General features: G+C 40.3%; 2 protein-coding genes across 2 annotated transcripts in view; one reads left to right on the top strand and one right to left on the bottom strand.

Annotated features, from left to right (window-relative positions):
- The window catches only part of tnfaip2b (tumor necrosis factor, alpha-induced protein 2b), a 17113-nt gene extending 7704 nt beyond the window's left edge, over positions 1 to 9409 (top strand). Inside the window, exons 2-12 of the mRNA XM_008278254.1 lie at positions 370 to 645; positions 1357 to 2038; positions 2788 to 2899; positions 3306 to 3428; positions 4143 to 4237; positions 4328 to 4420; positions 4500 to 4626; positions 5598 to 5717; positions 5808 to 5963; positions 7057 to 7178; positions 8983 to 9409. Of these exons, the coding sequence (XP_008276476.1) occupies positions 370 to 645; positions 1357 to 2038; positions 2788 to 2899; positions 3306 to 3428; positions 4143 to 4237; positions 4328 to 4420; positions 4500 to 4626; positions 5598 to 5717; positions 5808 to 5963; positions 7057 to 7178; positions 8983 to 9133 (2057 nt within the window). The 3' untranslated portion in view covers positions 9134 to 9409. The remainder of the gene's footprint in view (positions 1 to 369; positions 646 to 1356; positions 2039 to 2787; positions 2900 to 3305; positions 3429 to 4142; positions 4238 to 4327; positions 4421 to 4499; positions 4627 to 5597; positions 5718 to 5807; positions 5964 to 7056; positions 7179 to 8982) is intronic.
- Positions 9410 to 14797: 5388 nt separating this feature from the next.
- The window catches only part of LOC103354757 (uncharacterized), an 11065-nt gene continuing 2931 nt past the window's right edge, over positions 14798 to 22931 (bottom strand). Inside the window, exons 2-11 of the mRNA XM_008278276.1 lie at positions 21516 to 21972; positions 19321 to 19405; positions 18796 to 18900; positions 18591 to 18691; positions 18360 to 18461; positions 17401 to 17527; positions 17205 to 17309; positions 16965 to 17120; positions 15974 to 16095; positions 14798 to 15409 (exon numbers count right to left, since the gene is read on the bottom strand). Coding sequence (XP_008276498.1) covers positions 15268 to 15409; positions 15974 to 16095; positions 16965 to 17120; positions 17205 to 17309; positions 17401 to 17527; positions 18360 to 18461; positions 18591 to 18691; positions 18796 to 18900; positions 19321 to 19405; positions 21516 to 21972 — 1502 coding nt within the window. The 3' untranslated portion in view covers positions 14798 to 15267. The remainder of the gene's footprint in view (positions 15410 to 15973; positions 16096 to 16964; positions 17121 to 17204; positions 17310 to 17400; positions 17528 to 18359; positions 18462 to 18590; positions 18692 to 18795; positions 18901 to 19320; positions 19406 to 21515; positions 21973 to 22931) is intronic.

Genomic DNA, 22931 nt, shown 5'->3' with positions numbered 1-22931 from the left:
TATGTATTTTTTAAAAAAAAAATCTTTTAATTAACCATTTTTTAAATAATTTTTTTCACAGATGTTTTTTTTTACAGTAGATTTTTAGAGTTAATTTTAGAGCTGCAACTATTGATCAGTTAATTGATTAGTTGTCAACCACATGTGTAAATATTATATATTGATCTAGATTCTCCTCTTTTGTCGCGTTGACATAATAATGTTGCATCATCTTAATGTTTTGTGTAATCTGAGCTCAGATTTCTGCATTAGTTGATCTAAATTAGTTGTGTTTCTGCATCTTCAGGTCAGGATTTCCCGCCAACACAGAACTGTCATCCTCTCACTTGGGTTTTTTTAAAATTAACTCCACATCTGTCCTCCTCTCAGAGTCTCTCTCGGTGTGTTGGTCCTGGTTTCCCGTCCGGATGAGGATGCGGGGTCGTTCAAACTCGTCGGACGCCGGCAGCGGCTTCGGTACGAACGTGCTGTTGGACCAGAGCGGCAGAACCACGGGTCAAGGATGGCTCGGAGGCAAGCTCCGGAAGCTGCTGAAAACCCCACAGGCTCCACCCAGTGTTGGTGGTGGTGGTGGAGGAGGAGGTGGAGGAGGTGGTTCTGCCACTGATGGACTCCAACCGCTGGAAGAAGAGAAACCTGCAGTCGGTGAGCAGCATCGAAACACATCCAAGAACTGAGCTGATCATCCAAACTAGAAGAGAAACGGACATTTTAGAGTCAGAAAAGACAAACAGATGCTGCTTAGTGTCACTAGCAACCACCTCGGACAAGAACAGAGTCTAATTTTCACTTATATGGTGAAAAAAACACAATTTCAGGAAGAATTGTTGCAGGAACACAGTGTCAGAGTCACTGCAGCCAACAGAAACGACAGAAGTCAGCTGTTTGTTAGACGGAAATGTGACCAGAAATGACATTACAGTATTATTTCTCTGAGGCAGCAGAAAACTTTTATGAGAAAATGAAGGAAATACCAACAGCAGGTAGCAGATATGATGGAAACAGTTGGTTCCTGTCACAGTTGGAGCTGCGTGGTGTCGACATTATGATAAATGACAGCAGTCGTCAGGGTCAAACTACAGTAAAAGGGCATCAACAGGCTTTTTAAAGATTATCTCAGGAAGAATTAAATATATTCAGCTAAAGTCTCATCTTCCTAAATATTCACATTTTTCAAACCAGACGTGGTCGAGCAGAAGTTGCTCTTAAAAACGTGACGAGTCAGGCAGTTAAATTAGATGCATGACAGAAAATATCCATAACTGATGATGAAGAAGGTGTCAAGCGAACGAGATTCCTCCATCCAGACAGAAGCAGCAGCTCTGAGTCTAACCTGCATGTCTTCCTGTTTCTCAGTGAGGCTCACGTTTGAGCAGAACCTGGAGGAGCATCATCTGCTCGAAGCCGACCGGCTGCTGATCGAGCGAGAGCAGCGTCTGTTCGGGGAGATAACCGAGTCTGAGGGCCTCTCACGTCACCAGGAGGAAGTGGAGCAGCTGGCCGCAGACCGAGGAGTCCTGGACACGCTGGTCTTCCAGACTCTGATGCAGAGTTTGTCCCTCGGCCCAGAGGAGCTCAACAACGATGGCAGGGTGTCGGGCCTGACGGTGGCCCTCAGGTCGGCCGTGGAGGCCGTGCAGCTGGAGGAGCAGCAGGACCAGCTGTGGAGGCAGAGCCAGAGACCTCCTCCGTCCTGGAGGCCCTGCGTCTGGAGGAAGCGACACGACTCAGTGCTGCGCCTGCTGGTGGAGGCTCGCCTGGACAACCCCCGGGCGACCCCCACCACCTCCACCAGCACCACGCCGCAGTCGTCCCTGCAGGCCGACATGCAGAGCATGGGCCGGCAGCTGAAGGAGGACCTGCTGGTGGTGGTGACGGTGCTGAAGAGCTGCTACCCTCCACACATGGACATCTGCAACCTGTACGCCCGCATGTACCACCAGAGCTTCGGCGCCAGGCTCAGGAAGATCGCAGACTTCGGCCTGGACGACAAGGACTGCACCTCCCTACTGCTCTGGAGCAACAAGTACTACCCCGGGTGAGTGGAGCAGAACCTGAGTAGCTCTGGGTTGGTTCTGGGCTGTGGTGGTGGACTTGGAGTAGCAGAACCGAAACATGGAGGCATTAATGTGAGTCAGGGGTGTTGCAGTACCGTCTAAAACCTGCAGGACAGGAGCTCACCAGGACCAGATGTAGAGTCTCACCCTTATTATTTGAACTTCTTCTGTAAATTTCTTCCAGGAATCACTTTCAATGTGCATCGTAAATATCGCTGACCTGACTCGACTTTGTCAGAAGAACACTCGAAAGCACTACTCAAATGAGGAAGTACGATAGTGAACGAGTTCCTTAAGCGACAACTGATGCAAAACAAGCAAAAAAAAGTTAGGAATTTAAGCATGAGGTTTGGTTTTAGTGTTCTCAGTCCACACATGAACCATCTACACGACTAGAACTCAGCTCGTCTTCCATTTAGTTTCACTGTTTTACTGTAAAATCTGTTTTTTCTCTAACTGACTCTGTGGAAAAGCATCTCGCCCTGAGGTTGTGCAATAAAGTGTTGAAGATGATTAAATCCAGCAGCTTCTCACGGAGCTTCTCACGGAGCTGCTCCTCTGCTGACACTCCCTGATCAGAACCAGATCACGGCAACAAGTCGCCGCTCGTCTGAAAAATGTGACCTGAAACAACACAGCACACCTCGTCGTTGTTGTTGTTGTCTGGTATCAAAACGTTGACGATGTGTCCTCAGGCGTTAATGGACGTGATGTTTGTTCTGCGTTAAAGGATCCTGCAGAAGCCAGAGCTGGTGAACGAGATCGACGCCGAAGCTTTGGGGAAACTGCTGCCTGACAATCTGGTGGAGCCTCTGGAGGAGCAGTTTCTGAGCAACCAGCAGGTGAGTTAACTGGAAGGACTCGTGACGCTCTGGACGATGTTCTGCTGGGAAACCGGCACCTGAACGTTCCTGCAGGACACATTCACCTCTTTCTGCAGGATGATCCCTCCTGAAACACTGCAAATATGGTTCAGGAATGATTTAATGAACATAGTAAAGAGTTCAAGGTGTGTATTCGGCCTCCAAACTCTCCAGATTTCGGTCACCGAACTTAAAGAATCTGCTGCAAACGTCTCAGAGTCTGGATCCACTCGATGTCAGGCTGCTGGTTCTGAAGTTGTTGATCTAATGTTGTTTTAACAGCAGCAAAATAATTAACATAATCTGTTTATTGTGAGTCTGAAGTGTCGCTGCAGCCCCTCAGTGCAGCTTCACGGTTTTCATTTCTGCTCTTTTTTTTTTGCAGAGCGAGCTGATGACGTACGTCGGCCGAGTCCTGGAGGAAGAGAAGGAGAAGTGGACTAAAGGGGAGGAACCGACGAGGGAGGACGGCTGCTACGTCAGCACGGTGGCTTGCGACATCATTCTGGTACGGCAGTGATAATCAATCTATAATCAATGCTTTCATGATTATTTATCTGTCTAGTGTGAAATCGACGGCGTGGAAGGAGTCGACTTCCAGCAGCTTTCACTTCACTCTCTCAGTTTCCAAACAGCAGAAAAACACCTTTAAAATGAAATGAAAACTTTATTTATGTGTTTTGCCGTACAAAAAACATCCCAACCAGTCAGGCCAAATGGAAAAAGTAAAGTCAGAAATGAAATAGAGATATAAAATGGAATAATTTATTTTTTTCTGTTTCATTCAAGTCATGCTTATACATGTTTATAATACACACATTTTTTTCAGCATTTAAATAATTCTCATTTTCACAAGCTTCAGCATTAATTCCATAAACTTTATATAAACTTTATTGATGCTGACAAACTTGTGTCAGAATCATGAAACAATCATTCAGTGCAGTGAAGCGTTTTGCTCGTGAGCTTCAGAGCAACACGTGCAGGATAATGTTTGAACTTTCACATGTCAGCTGCAGCCAAACTGCAAACTTTGAGGAAAAATATTAACCAACAAGGAAGTGAACGGGATTTAATCGGGGGAAACACTTGTTGGAAACTCACATGTTGCAGGTTAATAAGTGAAATAAAGTCACCGGCTTTAGCATCTTTGTGTTGGTTTGACTGTTGCTGGATGTAAAACAGTCAGAAAAGAGCTTTACATGTTCATGTTTATAATCTTTAGCTCATCAACGGCATGGTGACGTCAGCGCAGACCATCACAGGAGACCTGCACAAAGCTCAGAGCATCACAGGACAACTCAAAGACCTGATGCAGAGGTAACAGCATCGACATGTGGGTTTTAAAAGGCAACATTCGTGTTTTAAACTGAGCAAACTTATGAAAGCTGTCCGTTCCATCTGCTGCAGGTACAAAGCGTTTCACGACAGCGTCATCAAACAGAACAGAGCGAACAGCAGGGCGCTGATCAAAGCCAACCTCGGCTGCATCCAAGACTTCAGGTTCGTCTCTGATCTGATGAAATCACGGATAAGTTCTGATTAATTCTTCGCTGTGAGTTAACGTGTCTCGTGTCTGCAGGGACTTCCTGGTGAAGAAAAGCCACCTGTTCCCCAACAACGTGCGAGAAAACTGCCTGAGCGTCCTGAACGACATGAAACAATCCGCTCACACGTATTTAATAAACCCCGTGCACAAAGTTCTCAAGGTGAGTTTGTTGTTTCAGATGTTTTAGAGTCAGTTTCTGCATATTTTCACTGCGATGTAAAGTCCAGCACCACAAAGAAGGAGACAGAACTCAGAAATGAGTCTGAAGCCATAAATCATTGAAAGAGACCAAAAAAACTGGCTGAATTTCTTTCTAAATTAAAATCCACGTGGAGTTTGGCTGACAAAGAGTTACACGGCATTGAAAGAATGCGCAGAGATCAAATTAAAATGGCTAAATTAAAAGGAGACTACATCAGCATCAGCGTGTACAATGTGTGAACACAGCCTGCAGTTCAGCCGAGAAGTTGTTCAATTTTTATCACGTGATTCTTAGTCGCAGCTGAGTCGCTAATGGCTTCACAGCTGCACCGAATTACACAATATTTTTTGTTTTTAACAGATTCTTGTTAATGCAGATTCATTGTTTTTGCTAATTTTTTTGAATGACACACATAGAATAGAATGATTTTCATGAAATATCACGATTTTCAAGCTGCAATTTGGGTGTTTTCTCTGGTTGGAGCACCACGTGACAGATAACTGTTTCATGGAGCGTCTGAAAACTGGAAAATCTGATAGTTTTTTTCTGGTTTTATAGTTGGTAAAATTTGGGCAATTAAAGGATTATCTGAAATCTCAAACAAGCTGGTTTGTTTTGGGGACCGAAGGGTTAAAAGCAGTTTTCTTACCGTCAATAAGTTTCACAAAATCTTATAAGTAAGTATAAAAATCCTGATATATGTTCTTCCTCAGGTCAATTTTCATGTTAAAAATCCATTAGTGATCTTAACTTGTTGCATTAATTTATTTAGACTCGATCCTAAAAATCCACCAGAAACCACTAGCTGTGTATCCCTCCGCTGATGAAAATAGTCCCCCAATAAGAGCACTGTTTCCCTCCATTTTTGTTTTTGGCTAAAATAAGAACAGGCAATTAAATAAAAATCCTTCTGTGTGGACCTCCCACAGCCCCAGTACCAGAAACTGGGAACCAGCGACTGGCTGAAGAAGAACTTGTCCGAGAAGCTGCTGATCAGCATCGAGAAGGAGCTTCTGGAGCTGCAGGGTTCGGCTGCATCATGTCAACAGGTAACGAGAAAGAAAGAAAAAAACTCTTTTATTTCTGGTTTTGGTTTTTTTTGAACACGTGCAGCTTTAACATGTGTTCACTGACTTCAGGAGCTGATGGGTCGGCTCCACCAGGAGGTGACGGAGGAGTACGTGAGGAGGCTGCTGAGAGGAGACGTGAAGCTGAAGGACAGAGAGAAGCAGCAGAAGGCTTACGTGACTGTGAAGGACGACGCCGAGGGTTTGCACAAGCTGTTCAGCAGCATGGTGAGAGCTCAGCATCACTGACTGTTACTGGAGCAGCAAGTCTGGGCTGGAAACCTGCAGGACAAAGACTAATAAAACCCACTAGAGTTAACATGAGTCAGTTCATATCTGTGATGCAACAACGAGTCGGAACAACTGCAAACTTTTTGCATTGCATCACAGTTTACATTGGAAAATAACACAAAAACCCCTTTAATTAATCAAAAAATGGCAATTATTTCCATCAAGCACATACTTTTCATACAGTCTTCCACCATCACGCTTCTAATATTATGAAAGAATTACAAAAAATATCTCTAATGTCGACATTTTACGGTGAGATTTACACAAAAACACAACAATTTAATGGTACAGAATATTGTTTGTTCAGGCTAATATGAAAATAATCTGCATGTTTTATGAGATCAAATGATCAGAAGCAGAAGCAGGATCTGTTTTATCGCCTGGTAGGTTTCCACAAATGAGAAATTTGACGTCATGTTAATAGTAAACATAACATTTTAAAAGTGAATTGACAGTAAATGCAGCAAATTTCCGGGATTAAAAGGAGTCAAAACTAAAAGAAATATTTGAAATATGATGAAAGATGTGGAAGCAGGTGTAATTAGTCTTTATATTAACCAAGATAAGAGTTTAAAAGTAAATAAATAACCATGAAAGTAGCCCATTGGCCTCATAAACATCACCACATTAAAAAAAAATCACTCCAGATGTCAAAATAATAACATGTTATCCAGGACTGAGCCATTATCTGAGTATTAAATATCAGAAAACACACATAAATAAAAGATACTGATCATTTAGGATGATGATAATAATGTCGTAGCTTTTCTAAGCTGTACGTTTTGCAAATCACGTGTGGCCAGTATTTTCATCAGCTCGCTCTAAGTGTGTTTTATTACTTCCTTGAACAGCTTTTGTGCCAAAAATGTTTGATATCGAGCGTTAAATGTGGGTTTTCAATGAATAGAATGTCTGTTTATCTGAAAGCGCATCAGCGAGGTGTGTGATTAAGAGGAAACTCCAAACAGCTCATGAAACACGAGGTCACTGCTGTAGGAAGCCGTCTGACGTTACCGATTTGTCTCCTCAGGGATCGCAGGAGGTCTGGCTCAAGGAAATCCTGACCAAGATCGCAGAAGTGCTGAAGCTCCAAGACGTTCCAGCCATCCAGATGCAGATCTTCTCACTGGGATCTGATTATCCCGACCTCAGGTAGCCGTCAATTAAAATGTGTTTATTCAAACCTGTTTAATCGAGCGAAACTGACCCAATAAGGACAGAGCAGCAGCACGACAGCAGCAGTTTACACGACCTCAGAGCCAGAATAAACAAACCCGGTTTTCAGGCAGCAGAGGAAGTGAACGGAGCCAAACATCTCCGGAGAGGTCAGATGTTTCCTGGCAGCAGGATGAGCTGCGTTATGAGAATAACTGTGAGCTACAAGCAGCTTATCTGGAAAAAGTTGTGCGCTGACACAATAAGCAGTAAATGGTGCATTAGCTTAGCTTAGCATAGAGACTGGAAACAGGGAAACCCATCTACCAGCAAGTCCAGAGCTCAGGAATTAAAATTTGACATCCAATTATTTGTTCAATCTGCCCTTGAACTAATAGGAACAACTGTATCTGTCAATAATTCATTTTTTCAACACATTTTTTGACCAATTTGCTGTTATTCTACAGATTTTTCCAATGAAACTATGAAAATCACAGAGGAAAAAATATATTAATTTACATGTTAACTTCAAAAATAGGATAAAACTTAGAACCCCATCAAAAATCCACATAAAAAAAATAGGGTTAATCTTCCGTAATATTTGAACATAAAACTACACAATTTTAAAGAGAATTTAAATTGTAAAAAAAAAAAAAAAAAAAAAAGATTAAAAAGAATGTACAGATATTTGTCGTTATTTGAAACAATAAAAAAAATTATATTGAGGATTGAAAAAATAGAGAATAATTTTTTCTACTTATTATCATTACACTTGTTACTTTAAAAATATTAATTAATTAATAATTATTTACACGTTGATTGTTAAAAAAAAATACAAATAAAAGTACAAATAAAAAGGCCAAAAATGTGAATAATGTTGACAAAAATTTTGCAAATAGTGATTTTTAAATTTTTTTTATAATGTTCAATTGTTTTGTTTGTTTGGTTGTTTGTTTTTTACTGTTCTTAAATTGGCTAAAAATAGATTTTACAGAGATAAAATTTATAAAAAAAATGTAGGTTAGGGATTGAAAAGTGGTAAATAATTGTTGTTATTTTATACATTTTCTCTGTTATGTTAAATTACAGATGATACAAAATTATAATAAAAAAAATAAACAGCCAAAAAATTTAAATAATGACCAAAAAAATCTGTCTTTTTACTGTAGTGTTTCTGCAGTTCTCATGTCTGCTAAAAATAGAATTATCTTCCATTATTTGAAAAAAAATAAATTATATTAGGGATTGAAAATTGGTAAATAATTCTTGTTATTTCAAAAATTTTCTTTGTTTTGTTGAATTACACATAATGTGTAGTAAAATTGCAGAAAAGGATTAATTTTTACAAAAATATACAATTTTTTAACTGTATTTAAATCAGCTAAAAATATAATTTACAGACATTTGTTGTTATTTTCACCATTTTTAGCGTTTTTTTAACGTTAAAGTATTCCCCTATATGTTAACTTATTGTTCAGGCATCCTGCTACCAGATTTTTACAATTTATTATTCACATTACTGATAAATACATCAGATCAACACAGGCTGATTTTTAAAGAGCACATATGATATATTTATTCAATATTTCTTCCCTGTTCCAGCAGTGTTCTACTTTACTGTTTGTTTTTGTGCATGTAAAACTTACAAATACATCAAAACTGATATTTTTTTATTTAAAACTTGTGCCCAACATCCACACTAATTTCTACGTTTGTGGTAATAAATAATGAACGTAATGTACACACATGATCGCCACGTAGATTTGTCATTCAACCTTCTTCTCTCTCTTTCTGCCCACAGTGAAAAACAGGTTTCGGCTTTGCTCAAACTCAAGACGACTCTCAGCCGGGCCGACAGGAGAACCGTCAAAGACACTCTGGTGGACGCTTTGAAAGAAGCCAACGCTGACGCCAACACTCGGCCGTTCTTCTGCAAAATCATCGTCAAATGAAAATGTGCACTTTTCTGGGTTTTTTGTGAACTGAGGGGTTTAGTTACTGTATGGACACGTGAGTTACTGCCACCACGCTGCTGGCAAATATGGTGCTTCTCACAAATCTGCTCTGTGTGAGGGAACGTCTGATTGTTTTTTATTTTTATATCAAATCAGTGCTAAAGTTTGTTGTTATTATATCATCTTTTTCTTCTTTATGGAAGGGGACACACGTCTGATGTACATAATATAATGTAAATTAAATTTATAAATAAAGTTTAAATAAATCTGAAACCTGCGTGATCTGACAGTGATTTACGGAAAATCTTAAACCCCATTGCACATTTTGCACACGTCTGCTTTTCATTTAAATCAGCTTTTATTGTCATTAGATTTAAAAAAAAAACCTAACAGAGGACTTGAGGAGGTTCATGTACATAAAATAACCCAAAAAATGCTAAATACATGCATCAGGTTGTCTGTCAGGGTTTCACTACACTGCATAAATTTTACCCTCTAACTTTACGAACATTCCAACGCAGCTACTGAGAAGTGTTACATCATGATGCTGCCACCACCATGCTTCACGTCATGATGCTGCCACCCCACTAGTGGGGATTTTGTGTTCGTTGTGATGTGCAGTATTTGGTGTCCACCAAGCACACCGTTTAGTCTGTCGGCCAAAAATCTCCATTTTGGTCTCATCAGACCACAGAACCTTCTTCCAGGTGACTTCAGAGTCTCCCACTTGTCTTCTGTTGAACTCTAGTCCAGATTTAATCTGAGCTCTTTTTTCCCTAACAGAGTCTTTCTCTTTGTCTCCCATAAAGCTTTGATGGTGAAGAACAGACACCAGTTGTTGTATGAAAAGTTCTGAACATCTGAAGCTCCTTCAGAGGAGTCATAGGCGTCTTGGTGGCCTCATTCATTGGACTCTTTCTTGCTTAATATTTTAAAGACATCCAGCTACTGGCAGACTTACACATGTGTCATATTTCTTCCATTTTGTAATGATGGATTTAACTGGACTCAGCGAGATATTCAGTGGAAATTTATAGACTTATAGAGGATGAGAATGCGTTTAGCTCTGAAGGTATTTGGCCATAAAACAAAACGCTAGACAAGTTAACATCAGCTGAGGACACGACATTAAAAGCCAGAGGAGTCATTAGAATTCCTCTTTTGAGTGCCAATAGTTTTTGAGATTTGAGCTCAATCAGAAACAATAGATTGTCCGACCAGCAGTTCTTCCAGAGTAACACAGTTCTTAATTTCCAGAAACAACAACTTGGCAGCAGGAGCGTCTCTCTGAAGCTGTTTCCCAGAGACAGGTCAGAGGTCGCTTCGAGCTAACAGAGACCTCATCAGGGGAGATTTAAAACCTCTGCTCCTTCTATTCTAGCACCATCGAGAAACCCGTCTCAATGTGATTTACTCGGCAGCGAGCAGCCAAAGTCGACCTGAAACAATTCTGGGAAATCATTGAGCCCCTTGTTTGGGAATCGAGGTGTTTCCAGTGTGTTATTTCAGCGTCGGAGCTGCAGCTAGCGGCCGTTCATCAAGGCAGGGGAAGGATGTGAGTCTCCAGGGCGTCGAGGCAAATTACTGTCAGCGCGCGGGTTTTTCCTGGACGTCTGTTGGTGCTGGTGTCCGAGGAAGGAAGCTGGAGGAGCTGGAGTTTCTTCTGGAGAGCAGAGGGAGTGAAGCTCATTAAAGCTCATTAAGGAGGGACTCTGATGGGAATCACCAGAATGACCAGAAGCTGGAAGCCCCCCCCCGCTGCCTTCCTGCTACACACCGTCACAATAATATTACATTTTTTCCATGTGATTGATGGACACCCCCCACACAACTTTTTCTTTTATTGTCATTTATTTAAATATATTTAATTTCACTCGTTTATTTATTTGGACTTTTTTGTATATTGTGTAAAAACAAAAAAGCTAAATATTGCTCTCTGATTTTTTCGAAGTGATGCAAAAAACAATAACTGTGAAATTTATCTGTTTTCATTGTCTGAAACTTTCTGTCCTTGATGTGCCACATTTTTCAATTAAAATATTATTTTAAGAAAACAAACAAGTGCTTTGCAATAACACACGTCAAATTAGACAAATAATAGGAAAACAATTCCAAGAAATCCCAAACTTTAAGAGCATAAAACAGTCAAGTTGAGGCTTTTATTAAAGCCACTGAGTCAAAGTATTTCACAGTAAAACAGTCAACAAACAAGAGTAAATAATAATCAATTTTATATGATGGATTAAAATCCTACAAAATCCTACTTTACCTGATCAATCAGAGCTGTCTCATAAGTGTTAAGTTTTATCCTCAGTGTTATGTCCCTGTGAGGTAGGGGATGAGGAGAGTAACACGAGTAAAATGAAAACTGGGTTATTGGACCAGGAAACTGATTGTTCAACAAAAAGTCTGGTTTATTTTACAAACAAAGGAAAACAAGAATGCAAACTAGAGCGAGCTTCCTGGAATAAAAGGCGACCCTACGATCACCAAACAGCGCAACAACCACAGAGTCCCCAGAGTGGCTGAAGCCAGGCTCAATACCACAAACGCCTCACTGCTCTGTCTGCCGATTCAGCCCACTGGCCACCATGATCAGGCTGGCTCAGCTTTTCAACCGTCTCTTGATGACCTGCACCTGGCCACTTCCTCTGGGCACCACCTGAAAGGGATTCACACAACCGACACACCAATACTCGGCACTAAGGGCCGTAACACTCATCCATCCATCATCTATACACCGCTTAATCCTCACTAGGGTCATGGGGGGCTGGAGTCTATCCCAGCTGACTCAGGGTGAAGGCAGGTTCACCTGGACAGGTAACCAGTCTATCACAGGGCTACACTTAGAGACAGACAACCAAGCACACTCACATTCACACCTACAGACAATTTAGAATCACCAATTAACCTCAACATGTTTCTGGACTGAGGAAGGAAGCCGGAGAATCCGGAGAGAACCCACGCTGCACGAGGAGAACATGGAGACTCCACGCAGAAAGATCGCGGGTGTCCTCACCAGGACACGAACCAGCGACCTTCTTGTTGCGAGGCAACAGTGCTAACCACTGATCCACCTTGCAGCCCCCGTAACACTCAGGTTTTAGCTAATTTATCTCACGTATCTCGACTCGTAAAACCTAACTGCTCTATGATGTGTACCTTTTTATGGCTCCCTGCCTAAAATTTCAGATTATTCAACATGTTTTGGTGAGTGTTTGTTAATAACGTGGGTTTGGGCCTTTTAAAATACGGAAAAACTCATAAAAACAAGTACGTATGGAGGGAAAAATAGCAGGTTTTACCAAAATCCTCATCATCAGGCCTTGACAACATCTGGAAAACAGAGTGTTGGTTTATAATCTATATAACATTTAATATCCTATAATCTGTGTTTATATATATTTAGAGGAGATGAGGCAGCTCAAAATACAGAGATAGGATGAACCTCTTCCAACCTGAATCTCCTTTATGGAGGCCTGAGGATGTAAATATTTAAATATGAATAAAGATGAAACAGACCTTGTGCAAGAACAATAACAGTATTCCTTCCTGCTCTTTAAATCATCCAGAGAAGCCTGTGATTTATACAAACTCTTGCTATGACCCTCAGAAGTTCTCAGTGTTGCCTCCCTCTAGTGGACTTTATCGGCGACACGATAAAAACACAACCAACAACACGGATTGTTAAGGAATCACAGGAAGTTTATTGATCACATTAGCAAGAAAAAAAAAGGTGCGTTTTCTACCCTGGAACCATTCTAAGCAACAGAATCATCATACAGAGTACAGAATGTCACATTCAAATAGCTGTAAATACACCAAAGCATAAAAAAGGGTCTGAAAAACGGCATTTTAACCATCACACAGGAAGCACCGTCTGGTTTCAGTGGAATGCATCAGTTAGACGTTTAGCAGAAAGTACAGCAGACCTACACCCTGATTTTTTAAGAAAATACGATTTAAAAATGAATAAAAATAAAATAAAACAACATCTCAGATTTTAACGGAATCTGTCGTTCAGGTACAATTAGCGTGTGCCACTCAGTTAACGGGAACATCTGAGCTTTTAATAAAGTCTAATTATTTGATTGATGGGGGATTTTTTTTTGTTTGTTTGAATTGTACATCCATATAAATAAAACCTAATAAATATTGAATTAATAGTAAAAAAAAGACAAAAAATGTCAGTGCATCTTCACCCTCTGAACTCCAAAGCAATGTGTTCCTTTTTTTTTTTTTTTAAATCCTAAAAATTACACCGCTTATCACAAATAAATCATCAGTTTTAAACTGATCATGACGATATCTTGTGTGATGTATGGTGCAGTCAGGAAAAATAGATAAACAAAGGGTTAAAATTCTTCAAAATCATACATTCAAAATATTAAAAATATTTAAAAAATAAGGCACTTGCATGAACCAGACTCTGTTAAAAATAATAATATTAATATTTTGTGCTCTTCTGTGCAGCTAAGAAGCCCCTCAGCTGCAATTAAAAGTCACCTGACAACATTTCAGAGACTGTTTGGTTGAGCCTCAGGCAGAGAAGAGAGGAGACGAGTATATAAAGGAGATTTTATCAATAAAATAAATGCAGCATGAGTAAAAAAAAAATCAAATTTTTAAAAAAAGCTGAGAGTAGTGTAAAAGAGCATTTAGTTTGCAGAAGCTGTGAAACGTTTTTTTTTCTTTTCATCATTAGAGTTCAAGAAACAAACTCAACACATGACCTCGTGCTTTGTTTTTGGTTTTTGCACAATAACAATGAAGTGCAAACATCTTTAAATCTCCACAACTTGAAGATTTTAAAACGCAACCATGTAAACAACATAAAAAACAAACTATAAAGCCAACATATACTAGTACGTGGTCCTAGTTTATTTTTATTTATGTGATCAGGGACCATGCACTTTCACACAGAAAACATCTGATGTATTGCGCATAGAGTGTAAAGCATTAAGCTCATTTTCAACTCCTGTCCCTGGTTTAGGTTTGCTTTAGTGACAAACCAGACCTCACATTACCTTTAAGGAATTAATTCATTTTTCTTGTTTTCACCGTTCTGTGTCTACTACATTGAAGACATCTGAGTTCTCTCTCTTTCATGTTGCTCTGTTTTCCTGGACTTCATATTGCAGTAAAACATGAGCCCACAGTGAGGAAAAACATAACAAGAGCAAAAAAAAGAGGAAAAAAAGCCCAGAAACTGCTCATAGTTCAGACGGGGTTTTTTTCAGTCATTTGAGCTTAAGAAAAAACTCAACGTATGACCTCGTATTTTGTTGCACAAAACAATAAAGTGCAAACGTATTTTCAGCATCTTTGAATCTCCACAAAGCTAAACTTGAGGATTTTAAAGTGCAAACAAGTGAACAACCTAAATAAAAACTATAAAACCAACATATACGTGGTCCTAGTTTAGGTTTGCTTTACTGACAAACTGGACCTCTCATCACCTCATAGTTCAGAGGGTTCTGTTCTTTTGTCATTGGAGCTCAAGATAAACACTCAAATTCAACATATGAACTCGTGTTTTTTTTTTTTTTTGCACAATAACAATAAAGTGCAAACATCTTTAGGCGTCTTTAAATCTCCACAAAGAAAAACTTGAGGATTTTTANGACCTCTCATCACCTCATAGTTCAGAGGGTTCTGTTCTTTTGTCATTGGAGCTCAAGATAAACACTCAAACTCAACATATGAACTCGTATTTTTTTTTTTTTTGCACAATAATAATAAAGTGCAAACATCTTTAGGCGTCTTTAAATCTCCACAAAGAAAAACTTGAGGATTTTTAAGCGCAAACCAGTAAACAACCTAAAAAAAACCTATAAAACCAACATCTGGTCCTAGTTTAGGTTTGCTTCAGTAACAAACTAGACCTCACTCTACCTTTAAGGTATAAATAATGAGTTCTTTGCAGTATAGAACTGAGATCAGTGACATACATGCTGCATGCAGCCTCTCGTACACAAATACAACTTGTGCTAAAGCTCATACCATCTATAACTTCTCATCATCTGAGTCTCAACATCAGAGCTAACAAATGAGTAACGGAGTGATGCGAGAGCTCACAAACTATTTTAACTGTCGCCTCTTGGATGCAGCTGAGCCTCTGCGGAGAAGCATCACCAGCAGGGCAGACAGAAGAACCAGGATCCGGAACCGGCTACGGGTCGGCCGCTGGGTAGAGCCTCCATCACCTCCCTGACCTGCCGCTTGGACAGACCCTTCCATCGCAGCAGAGCGGGCAGCAGTGCCAGGTCCTCGCTGTGGTCAACAGGAAAAACAGCAGCAGATTAGAAACGTGCAGTTCCTCTGATGACCACTAGGTGGAACCAGGTTCTAGAACTAAAGGACCTCAGGTGTGTATGAAAGCAGCGGAGGTGCATAAAAAACTGGTCGTCTCCCAGTTTGTACGCGACTACAGCTGTTTTTATCAGGATTGGTCACAGTGAGCGAGGAACGTTCTCACGTGCAGAGATCTGTTAGTCTGTTAGTATTTACTGCAGATAATACACTTTGATTTGGCAAAAAACTGAGATTTCCATGTATCCTTCATGAAGGGACAGTTTAAATGTTAGAAGTTTAAGAGCTTTGTTGATTGAAGGAGGCGTATAGGTTTTGTTGAACCAGCTGACTCAAAGAAAGCCTGGATATGCTAAACTTGCGTCGGAGTGCAGCCCCCTGCTGGAAACCTCATGAAGCTGGTTGAGAAGATTCAGTGTGCAAAGTTATTTTACATCTTTTCTCACATTAAGTCTCTCCACTTGAGTTATTTTACGAAGAAAAGCATCTGACTGGTGCATAATAAATACCATGAGACAGCTCTACCTCTGCTTGTTGCACTTTTTCTCGATTTGCGCCACCGTCATCTTCAGCGCCTCCATGCATTTACACTCCAGCACCTCGGGGATGTCCAGCAGCATCAGGTTCCACTGTTGGACTCCAGGCGCCTGATAGAACGCAATAAACACACGCTGGTCAGGAATTAACATCAAATAAGAATAAATCTCACGGCGGTGTTACAGCAGCAAGGAGGATAGTGCACAATTATAGAAATAAATACATAATACAGTATTGTTGACAGATTCTTCTATATGTAGAATGTCTGATGTTGTACGAGTTTTTCTGAATGTGCAAATTGAGAACACATATCTGTATACTGGTAAACAATGGTATTGCTCAGATTACTCCATGCATAGAAACACTAATCTAAGAACTAATGGTATTGCCCAGATTTCATCTATGTTGCACAGAATCTTCCCAACTTCAAGTTATTTATGTTTTTGTGCGGTTTGTTTACATCAGTGTTGTGTAACCACAGGATCAAATCAGGTCTATATTTGCAATTATGGTCACAAAATGCTCATATATTATCAATTTAATGCTAGACAGTGAGTCGATTTTAACACTGTAGGTTCATTAGGTAAAATTTGCATTTAATAATCCCACAGGGGGAAATTTGTAGTGTTACAGCAGCACAAAGGACAGAGCACATGTGCAGAGAAGATCAGTAGAAAACAGAAAAATAAGCAAGAAATATCTGTTGATGTTGTAAAAATTCTTCCATATGTAGAAAGTTTGATTTTGCACAGGTTCTTCTGGATGTGAAAAGTGGCAATATTGCACATATCTGCATATTAAAACAATAGTTTTGCACATATTGTTTCATGCACAAGGAAACTAAGAAATAATGATGCTGCACAGATTTTATCGGTGTTGCAAAGGTTTCTATAGTTTAGCATAAAGACTAAGTGGATGTTAAGATTTGTCCTCAACACGCCGTGTGTCTGCAGAGTGTAGCGCCATCGTGTCGTCTCACCAGGTTGCTCATGGTTCTGTGAAGCTGCTTTGCGTCCTCTTGGACTGTTTGCTCCACATTCGGGCTCCAGCGCTGCTTCAGTTTGCGCCGGTTAGTCTGGATGAGGTGCTTCAGGTAAAGGTGAGCGACGAGCTTATAGGCCTGATCCACCACTCGCTGAGAAACACAGAGACAGTTTAATTTAATGCAACTCTGAATATTTAGACTCAAAAACATGGAAAAAATGGGGGAGTCGTTCACCTTTAGTTCATCTGAGACGTACGACAGTTTGGGGAAAAGATTCTCCAAAGCAGCAAAGAGGTAGCACCGCCTGCTGTCTGACCTGAAGTATTTTTTAAGGTGGCTCTGCAAGACAGAAACACAGGAACACATGAGCAGACTGTCATATAGTGGAGTTAAGCCAAACTGTATATGTGAGGTGAAGCTGAGAGGACACCTCTGCGATGTCGACTATGATTTCCATCAGAAGCTTCAGAGTAAAATCCTCCATGTCTTTAAGAGTCGCCACGATTTGGTCGAGAAGTGAAGATTCGACGCCTCTGCCTTCAGCCTCGACGTACTGCCTGTAAACAAACAGAACAAACAGAGTAAATGAAGCATGCATCAACATTGACGATCGCTTCATCTTCGTCTTAATTAATGAGGATCTAAATTTCAGCAGCCACCTCTAATCCCACTAAACTTTTATTCTGAAACTGACTTTGTCTCAAAGCAAGATTTAGGAACACTCATTCATGCTTTTATTGTTTGGAATCACTTTTATTTTGTAAAGTCTGGTCTAAACTGTCAACACTTTTATACAATCAATTTGAATAATCTTCTTTTAATTTCTGCTAGATTTTTAAATGCCTTATTCTCTTATCTTTGCAGTTTTATTTTTTTTATTTGTGTACACTTATTTCAAATTGTCTGTACTGTTTTACATTAATTTCATTCATTTTTAATTTGTTTTGTTTTATTTTACATTTTTCTCTCCTTCTATTTTGTGCTGGTAAAGTACAATATAGAAAAAATAAATTAAATAAAATCTAGCATGCTTGCCTAATCAGTCACAGGGCTTTAAAAAAATTTGTTTTGTGTCTTGTTTGAAAAATAAACCAGAAGGTATTTTCTTACACAAAATAGAATTTATAGAAAAAGGCTCAAAGTTCTAGTTTTCATTCGTTCAAGCTGATATTTCAATTAAAGTGGGATCTATTGCCAGTTTTTAAATGTTTTGATTATTTACATTTTTATTTATTTATTTAATTTAGAATAACGAGGACTATTTATTTTTATTTCTATATTTCTTACTGTATGGCGACGCGATTGAAGGACATATGCAACAGAGCTTTCTTTCTTTCTTTCTTATTAGTAATATCTACTAAAGAGACACAGATCCAGAAAAATTCTCACCGGAGTTCTTTACAGGTTTTCAGAGTCTTGAGGAAGTGAATCGTTTCTGGTGGGTCCATTTCTGCTTTATTTCCCAGAAACTCCTTCTTCTCTGCAGTGTACCTGCAAACCAAAACACAAGGTTTAAAAAAAAACACAACTTTGGCTGGTGATACTTGCATTCAGCGCAAAATAAAATCCTCAGAATTTAAGTCAACCTTTTACTTCTGGAGGGAAAACTAAAACTCTCACCTCAGCACAAACGTCAGCAGCTCTCGGAAACAGACCTCCTGCACCTGGTCGTGCAGCTCGGAGCTGATTGTTCTTGCAGTTGTGGGCTTGGCAGCAACACACTGTAAAAAAAATAATACATAATATTAATATACAGCAAATAAACAGACAGAAAAAAAACATAAAATCGCTCTCAGAATAATGTTCTCTCAGACGTTCTTCTTGCCTGAATCGTGTCCACATAAAGCCATACATAGGCTTCCACGCTGTCACAGCGCTGTTGGCCTCTTTCATTCTGCAGGATTCCGCTCAGGATCCCTCTGATCTCTTTCTGTTGACGGCAAAAGACCCACAAATTTATAATTAGCTGCTTTTTAACAAAAAAACATGCAGTCGGAGATGTGCTACAGGAAACTGCTTGCTTAGAAACAGAACGTTTATGATTAAAACTTTTACCAGCAAACTATTTTGGAAACAATCAAATTTTAATGAATATCATGTATAAAAACTTTTGGCTAGATGGTCATAAAATGTGCTGCAGACATTCACGTCCGTCTGAGGATGAACCGGAATCACATTTAAATTTCACTTTTCCAACCAAACACCTGTAAAACCAAAGCTGTGTTTTGCATCTGTTGCAAAAAGGCCAGTAAGGTCAGATCCTCCTTTTTCAATCAAATGTTCCTCCTCCATTGATATTTTCAAGAACAACCCAAAGGTGTACATGTTTTCCAACGAGTTTGCTTCTTACCTGCACATGCTCCAGCAGTTTCGTCTTTGCCTTTACTGCCCATTGGCCGAGGAGCTGCTGGTCAGGACGGCCGAGCGCCTCATGACTGTCAAAGAACCACAAACGCCAACGTGAGAACCGAGAACTGGCGTGTTCTTTCACTTCTGTAACTGCGTACTTTTTGGAGATAATATGCCAGATAGAGGCAGATGAATGGGGATTTCAAAGGGCAAGGTGGATGCCACAAATTGTGCATATGTTCTAAAGCGACTGGAATATAAACTATTAATGTTCACAGAAATAGAGTCGTGACTCGATAATCCGACGCTAAACGTAAAACCTTCTTTTATGTCGGATAGCAAGGCTGTCGGATTGTCAAGACGGAGGTGGAGATACGAGGAGGGCTTGATGCTGGAAGGGTAACTTGTCGTTAATATTAATTGTTCATGGTTGTTATAACAACTAGTGCATTGTTAGAACACCACACATTGCTGGATTTCACGCCCAGTTGACCGGTCGGTACATCAAAGGTTAGTACATCTGTCGGACTGTTCAGTCAGATAATACGCCGTTATCCTTATTTGTGACATAAAACGTCACGTCAGACTCGGAATCCAAGGCTGTCGGTATGTTAAGACTGTCTTTTATGGGTTCTGTTCGTCTTTGCTAAAACCCTGTCAGATAGCAAGATTTTAGGATTGTTAAGGGTCGGATTATCGAGTCACAACTTTATCTAAATTTGACTAGTTTATAGGGTCACGATTTGGGACATCAAAACTTGAATCACACATGAAAGGTTTTTCTTTATTTACTTGAATTTAAAGCAACAACACGGGACTTTCCGATATAATTAAACCAGTTCACGCATTAAGCCTTTCATCTCCAGGTAAATCTCACTGGAGTTTGAAACCCGGTTTCTGGGATGTTCTGACAGATGACTAGCGATGCATTTTAAGCAGCAACAAGGAGCGAAAAACTTAGGAAGCATCCAAGAATGTTTCTGATTCTCCAGATAAACAAAAAAAACTCAGCTTTTAGATAAAGTATTGGATTAATTCTCAACCCCTACTGAAAGTCGCACATCCTGATCCAAATTATTTGAAATTTCCGTTGTGGTAGGTTCCCGTAGTTTCCCGTAGTAAAGAAACGGTAACGCACAGAAAGCAGAAGAGAGGATGAAGCCAACTGTAATGATCAGTGGTTTATACTCCCGTTCTAAATTTAGTAAGTCAGACTAACTGTAGCCTGACCAGCCGGACGTAGACTTCGGGTTTCATTTCCACCAAACATTTCATGTGGTTTGTCTTCCTCTTCCTCTATCTGAGTGTTACTTTTTTTTCAAAATCCCCTTCACATCAAGAAACAAAAATCTCCAACACGCTGAAAATTTCGCGTTTGCCAAAGATTCGGATCGTGCAATAAGGGCTGGTTCATCAGCTGTTTTAATAATAGTGCTTTGCTCCCTAAATGCAAATGTTCCAACAAAACAATTCCACCCAACACTATTTGGCAGAGGCACCATTACTGCATCCTGGGCTTAACACTGCTCAAGATGACTGGTTAACAGAACTACAAACAAGCCAGAGCTTTTTTCCCCTTTAGCAGAATGATAATGAGGTACAGTCAGACTATTCTCCAGGAGCTATTAGTTTGAGTAACATATCTTCCCAAGCCCAATCCTAAGATTAGGATCAGGGCCAATTACGGGAATTTTTAAGCAATTGGTGTCAGCACAGGTGTACGCCGGATCTGTTGTTACGCAGAAACGTGAAAAGGAACAACTAAAAGGTCATTTGAAGTTTCAATAGTACGTGAAATCACTGTTCTTAACCATCCTAGCCTAGATTTACACTTGTTTGCTGGACTGATGTCAGTAAGCCTCACAGAAGTCTTCATCTCGGTGCTCCTCTACGAGCTAAACTCCCATAATGCTCTCTGCTCGCCAACATATGTGTGCTTGTTCTGGTTGCTACAGTATTAAAGAATAAGCGGCTCCCCCTGGTGGCCCAACCAGGTACTACAGCTCGTCTACAATACTCACAGATGCAAAATATTAAAATGAAAAACTTGATCAGGACTTCTGTAATTTGAGCTTTACTGTCTCTACCATATCATTACCACATTAAGGGTCAACGGATGCACAAAACAACTGCAAGATATAAAAAAAGAAGGCAAGTAAAGAAGATGAAAATGCAGGTAAACTGGCAGGTAGATACCTCAGATATGTATGGACGAACCAGTCCATCAGCACGAAGGAGTTGTTGGAGGAGCTGACGTTCTGGATCAGACCATGCAGGTGATCAAAAGTGTGACGGTGGTAGCAGTCGACCACACAACCCATCATCCCCCTGGACTCAAGCAGAGGGCTGAGCATCGGGAACTGGTCAAACACAACTTCCTTCACAGTGCGCAGATGCACCCAAAGGTTCTGGTCCAGATCTGCAGGAGGCTTCGGGAATCTCTGGGACAAGTGCCTTCGTATGATGTGAACAACACGTTGTTGCAGGTTGTGTTGACCTGAGCAGCAAGCTCCGTCCCCGGAGGTGTTGGTGTTGGTGTCCGAATCCTCCCCGAGAAGCTCAAATAGCTCCTGAAGAGATCCGTCTTTCTCCTGCCGCAGGGGTCTTTCCTCCTCGGTGTTGAAGGCGTTCTGAACCAAGATGTCGGCATATCCTATGAAAGACAACGACATGAGTAGGGATTATAGGTGCACAACCCGATTCTTTAGTTGGAAGTTCAAGAACAAACCGGAGACATCTTGAGTTCATAAATGTAGAATTTATTTAGGTCACAAGTAAAGTGAGGCAGTGCTGGGCTCGGAGTGACAGAAGGAGCCCCGATATCTGAAAATGATTTATCTTCTTGGGCTGGGCCTGCCCCGAAAGAGGCTGGACGAGAACCAGTTACTGTGACGTGAACAGGCCAACCACAGTTCATGTTGAAGTTCAGAAACAGACACTATTTGGATTGAATACAAAGTGTGCATGTGTGTGTGTGTTGTCCTGAAGGTGTGTATCTAAAGTAACTGATAGAATGGAGGAGTTTCTGGTGTTTCCCAGCATGTGGACCAGTTCTGACCGGTCTTGTTATCTTCAAGGACGGACATTGTACTCAATAGCAAAAGAGGATCATAGGTTCAGTGGAGAAATACAGATTCAGATACATGACAGCCAATTATAACAACAATAGAACACCTGTTTAGAAGATAATGACTCATTTTGGAACTGGTCTCATCCAAATCACAGAGCAGGTATAATTAGAGTCATATTGGCAGGAACAAGGATATTATTGGCTTTTAAAACCACTGTGTCACAGTTTTACCGTTTTCCTGTTGCGGTGGAGCATTTGGGCCGAACCAAGACGGCGGTATGGTGAAACCAACCACACTGGAGTCAGTCGGTTCCATTATTTAGCGTTATTTTCACACTTTGGATCGTAACCGCTGCGTTCTGTCGTTTTCAGAGGCTGTTTTTTCTGTCGCTGTCGTTTCAACCGTTTGGTTTTCATCCACTGTTGTAGCGTTCACTCGCCGTTTACTTTCACTTTCAGTTGCTGTTTAGCTCTTGTTTCCAATCACAACGTTCGTTTTTAGCTGCTGTTTAGTTTTCAGTCACTGTTTTCTTAAATTTTCA

The sequence above is a fragment of the Stegastes partitus genome, unplaced genomic scaffold, assembly GCF_000690725.1.
Source record: "Stegastes partitus isolate 25-593 unplaced genomic scaffold, Stegastes_partitus-1.0.2 Scaffold119, whole genome shotgun sequence".
In the NCBI taxonomy this organism is placed as follows: domain Eukaryota; kingdom Metazoa; phylum Chordata; class Actinopteri; family Pomacentridae; genus Stegastes; species Stegastes partitus.
Note: the sequence above shows the minus strand (reverse complement) of the source record. Positions and strands in the feature narration are given on the sequence as shown.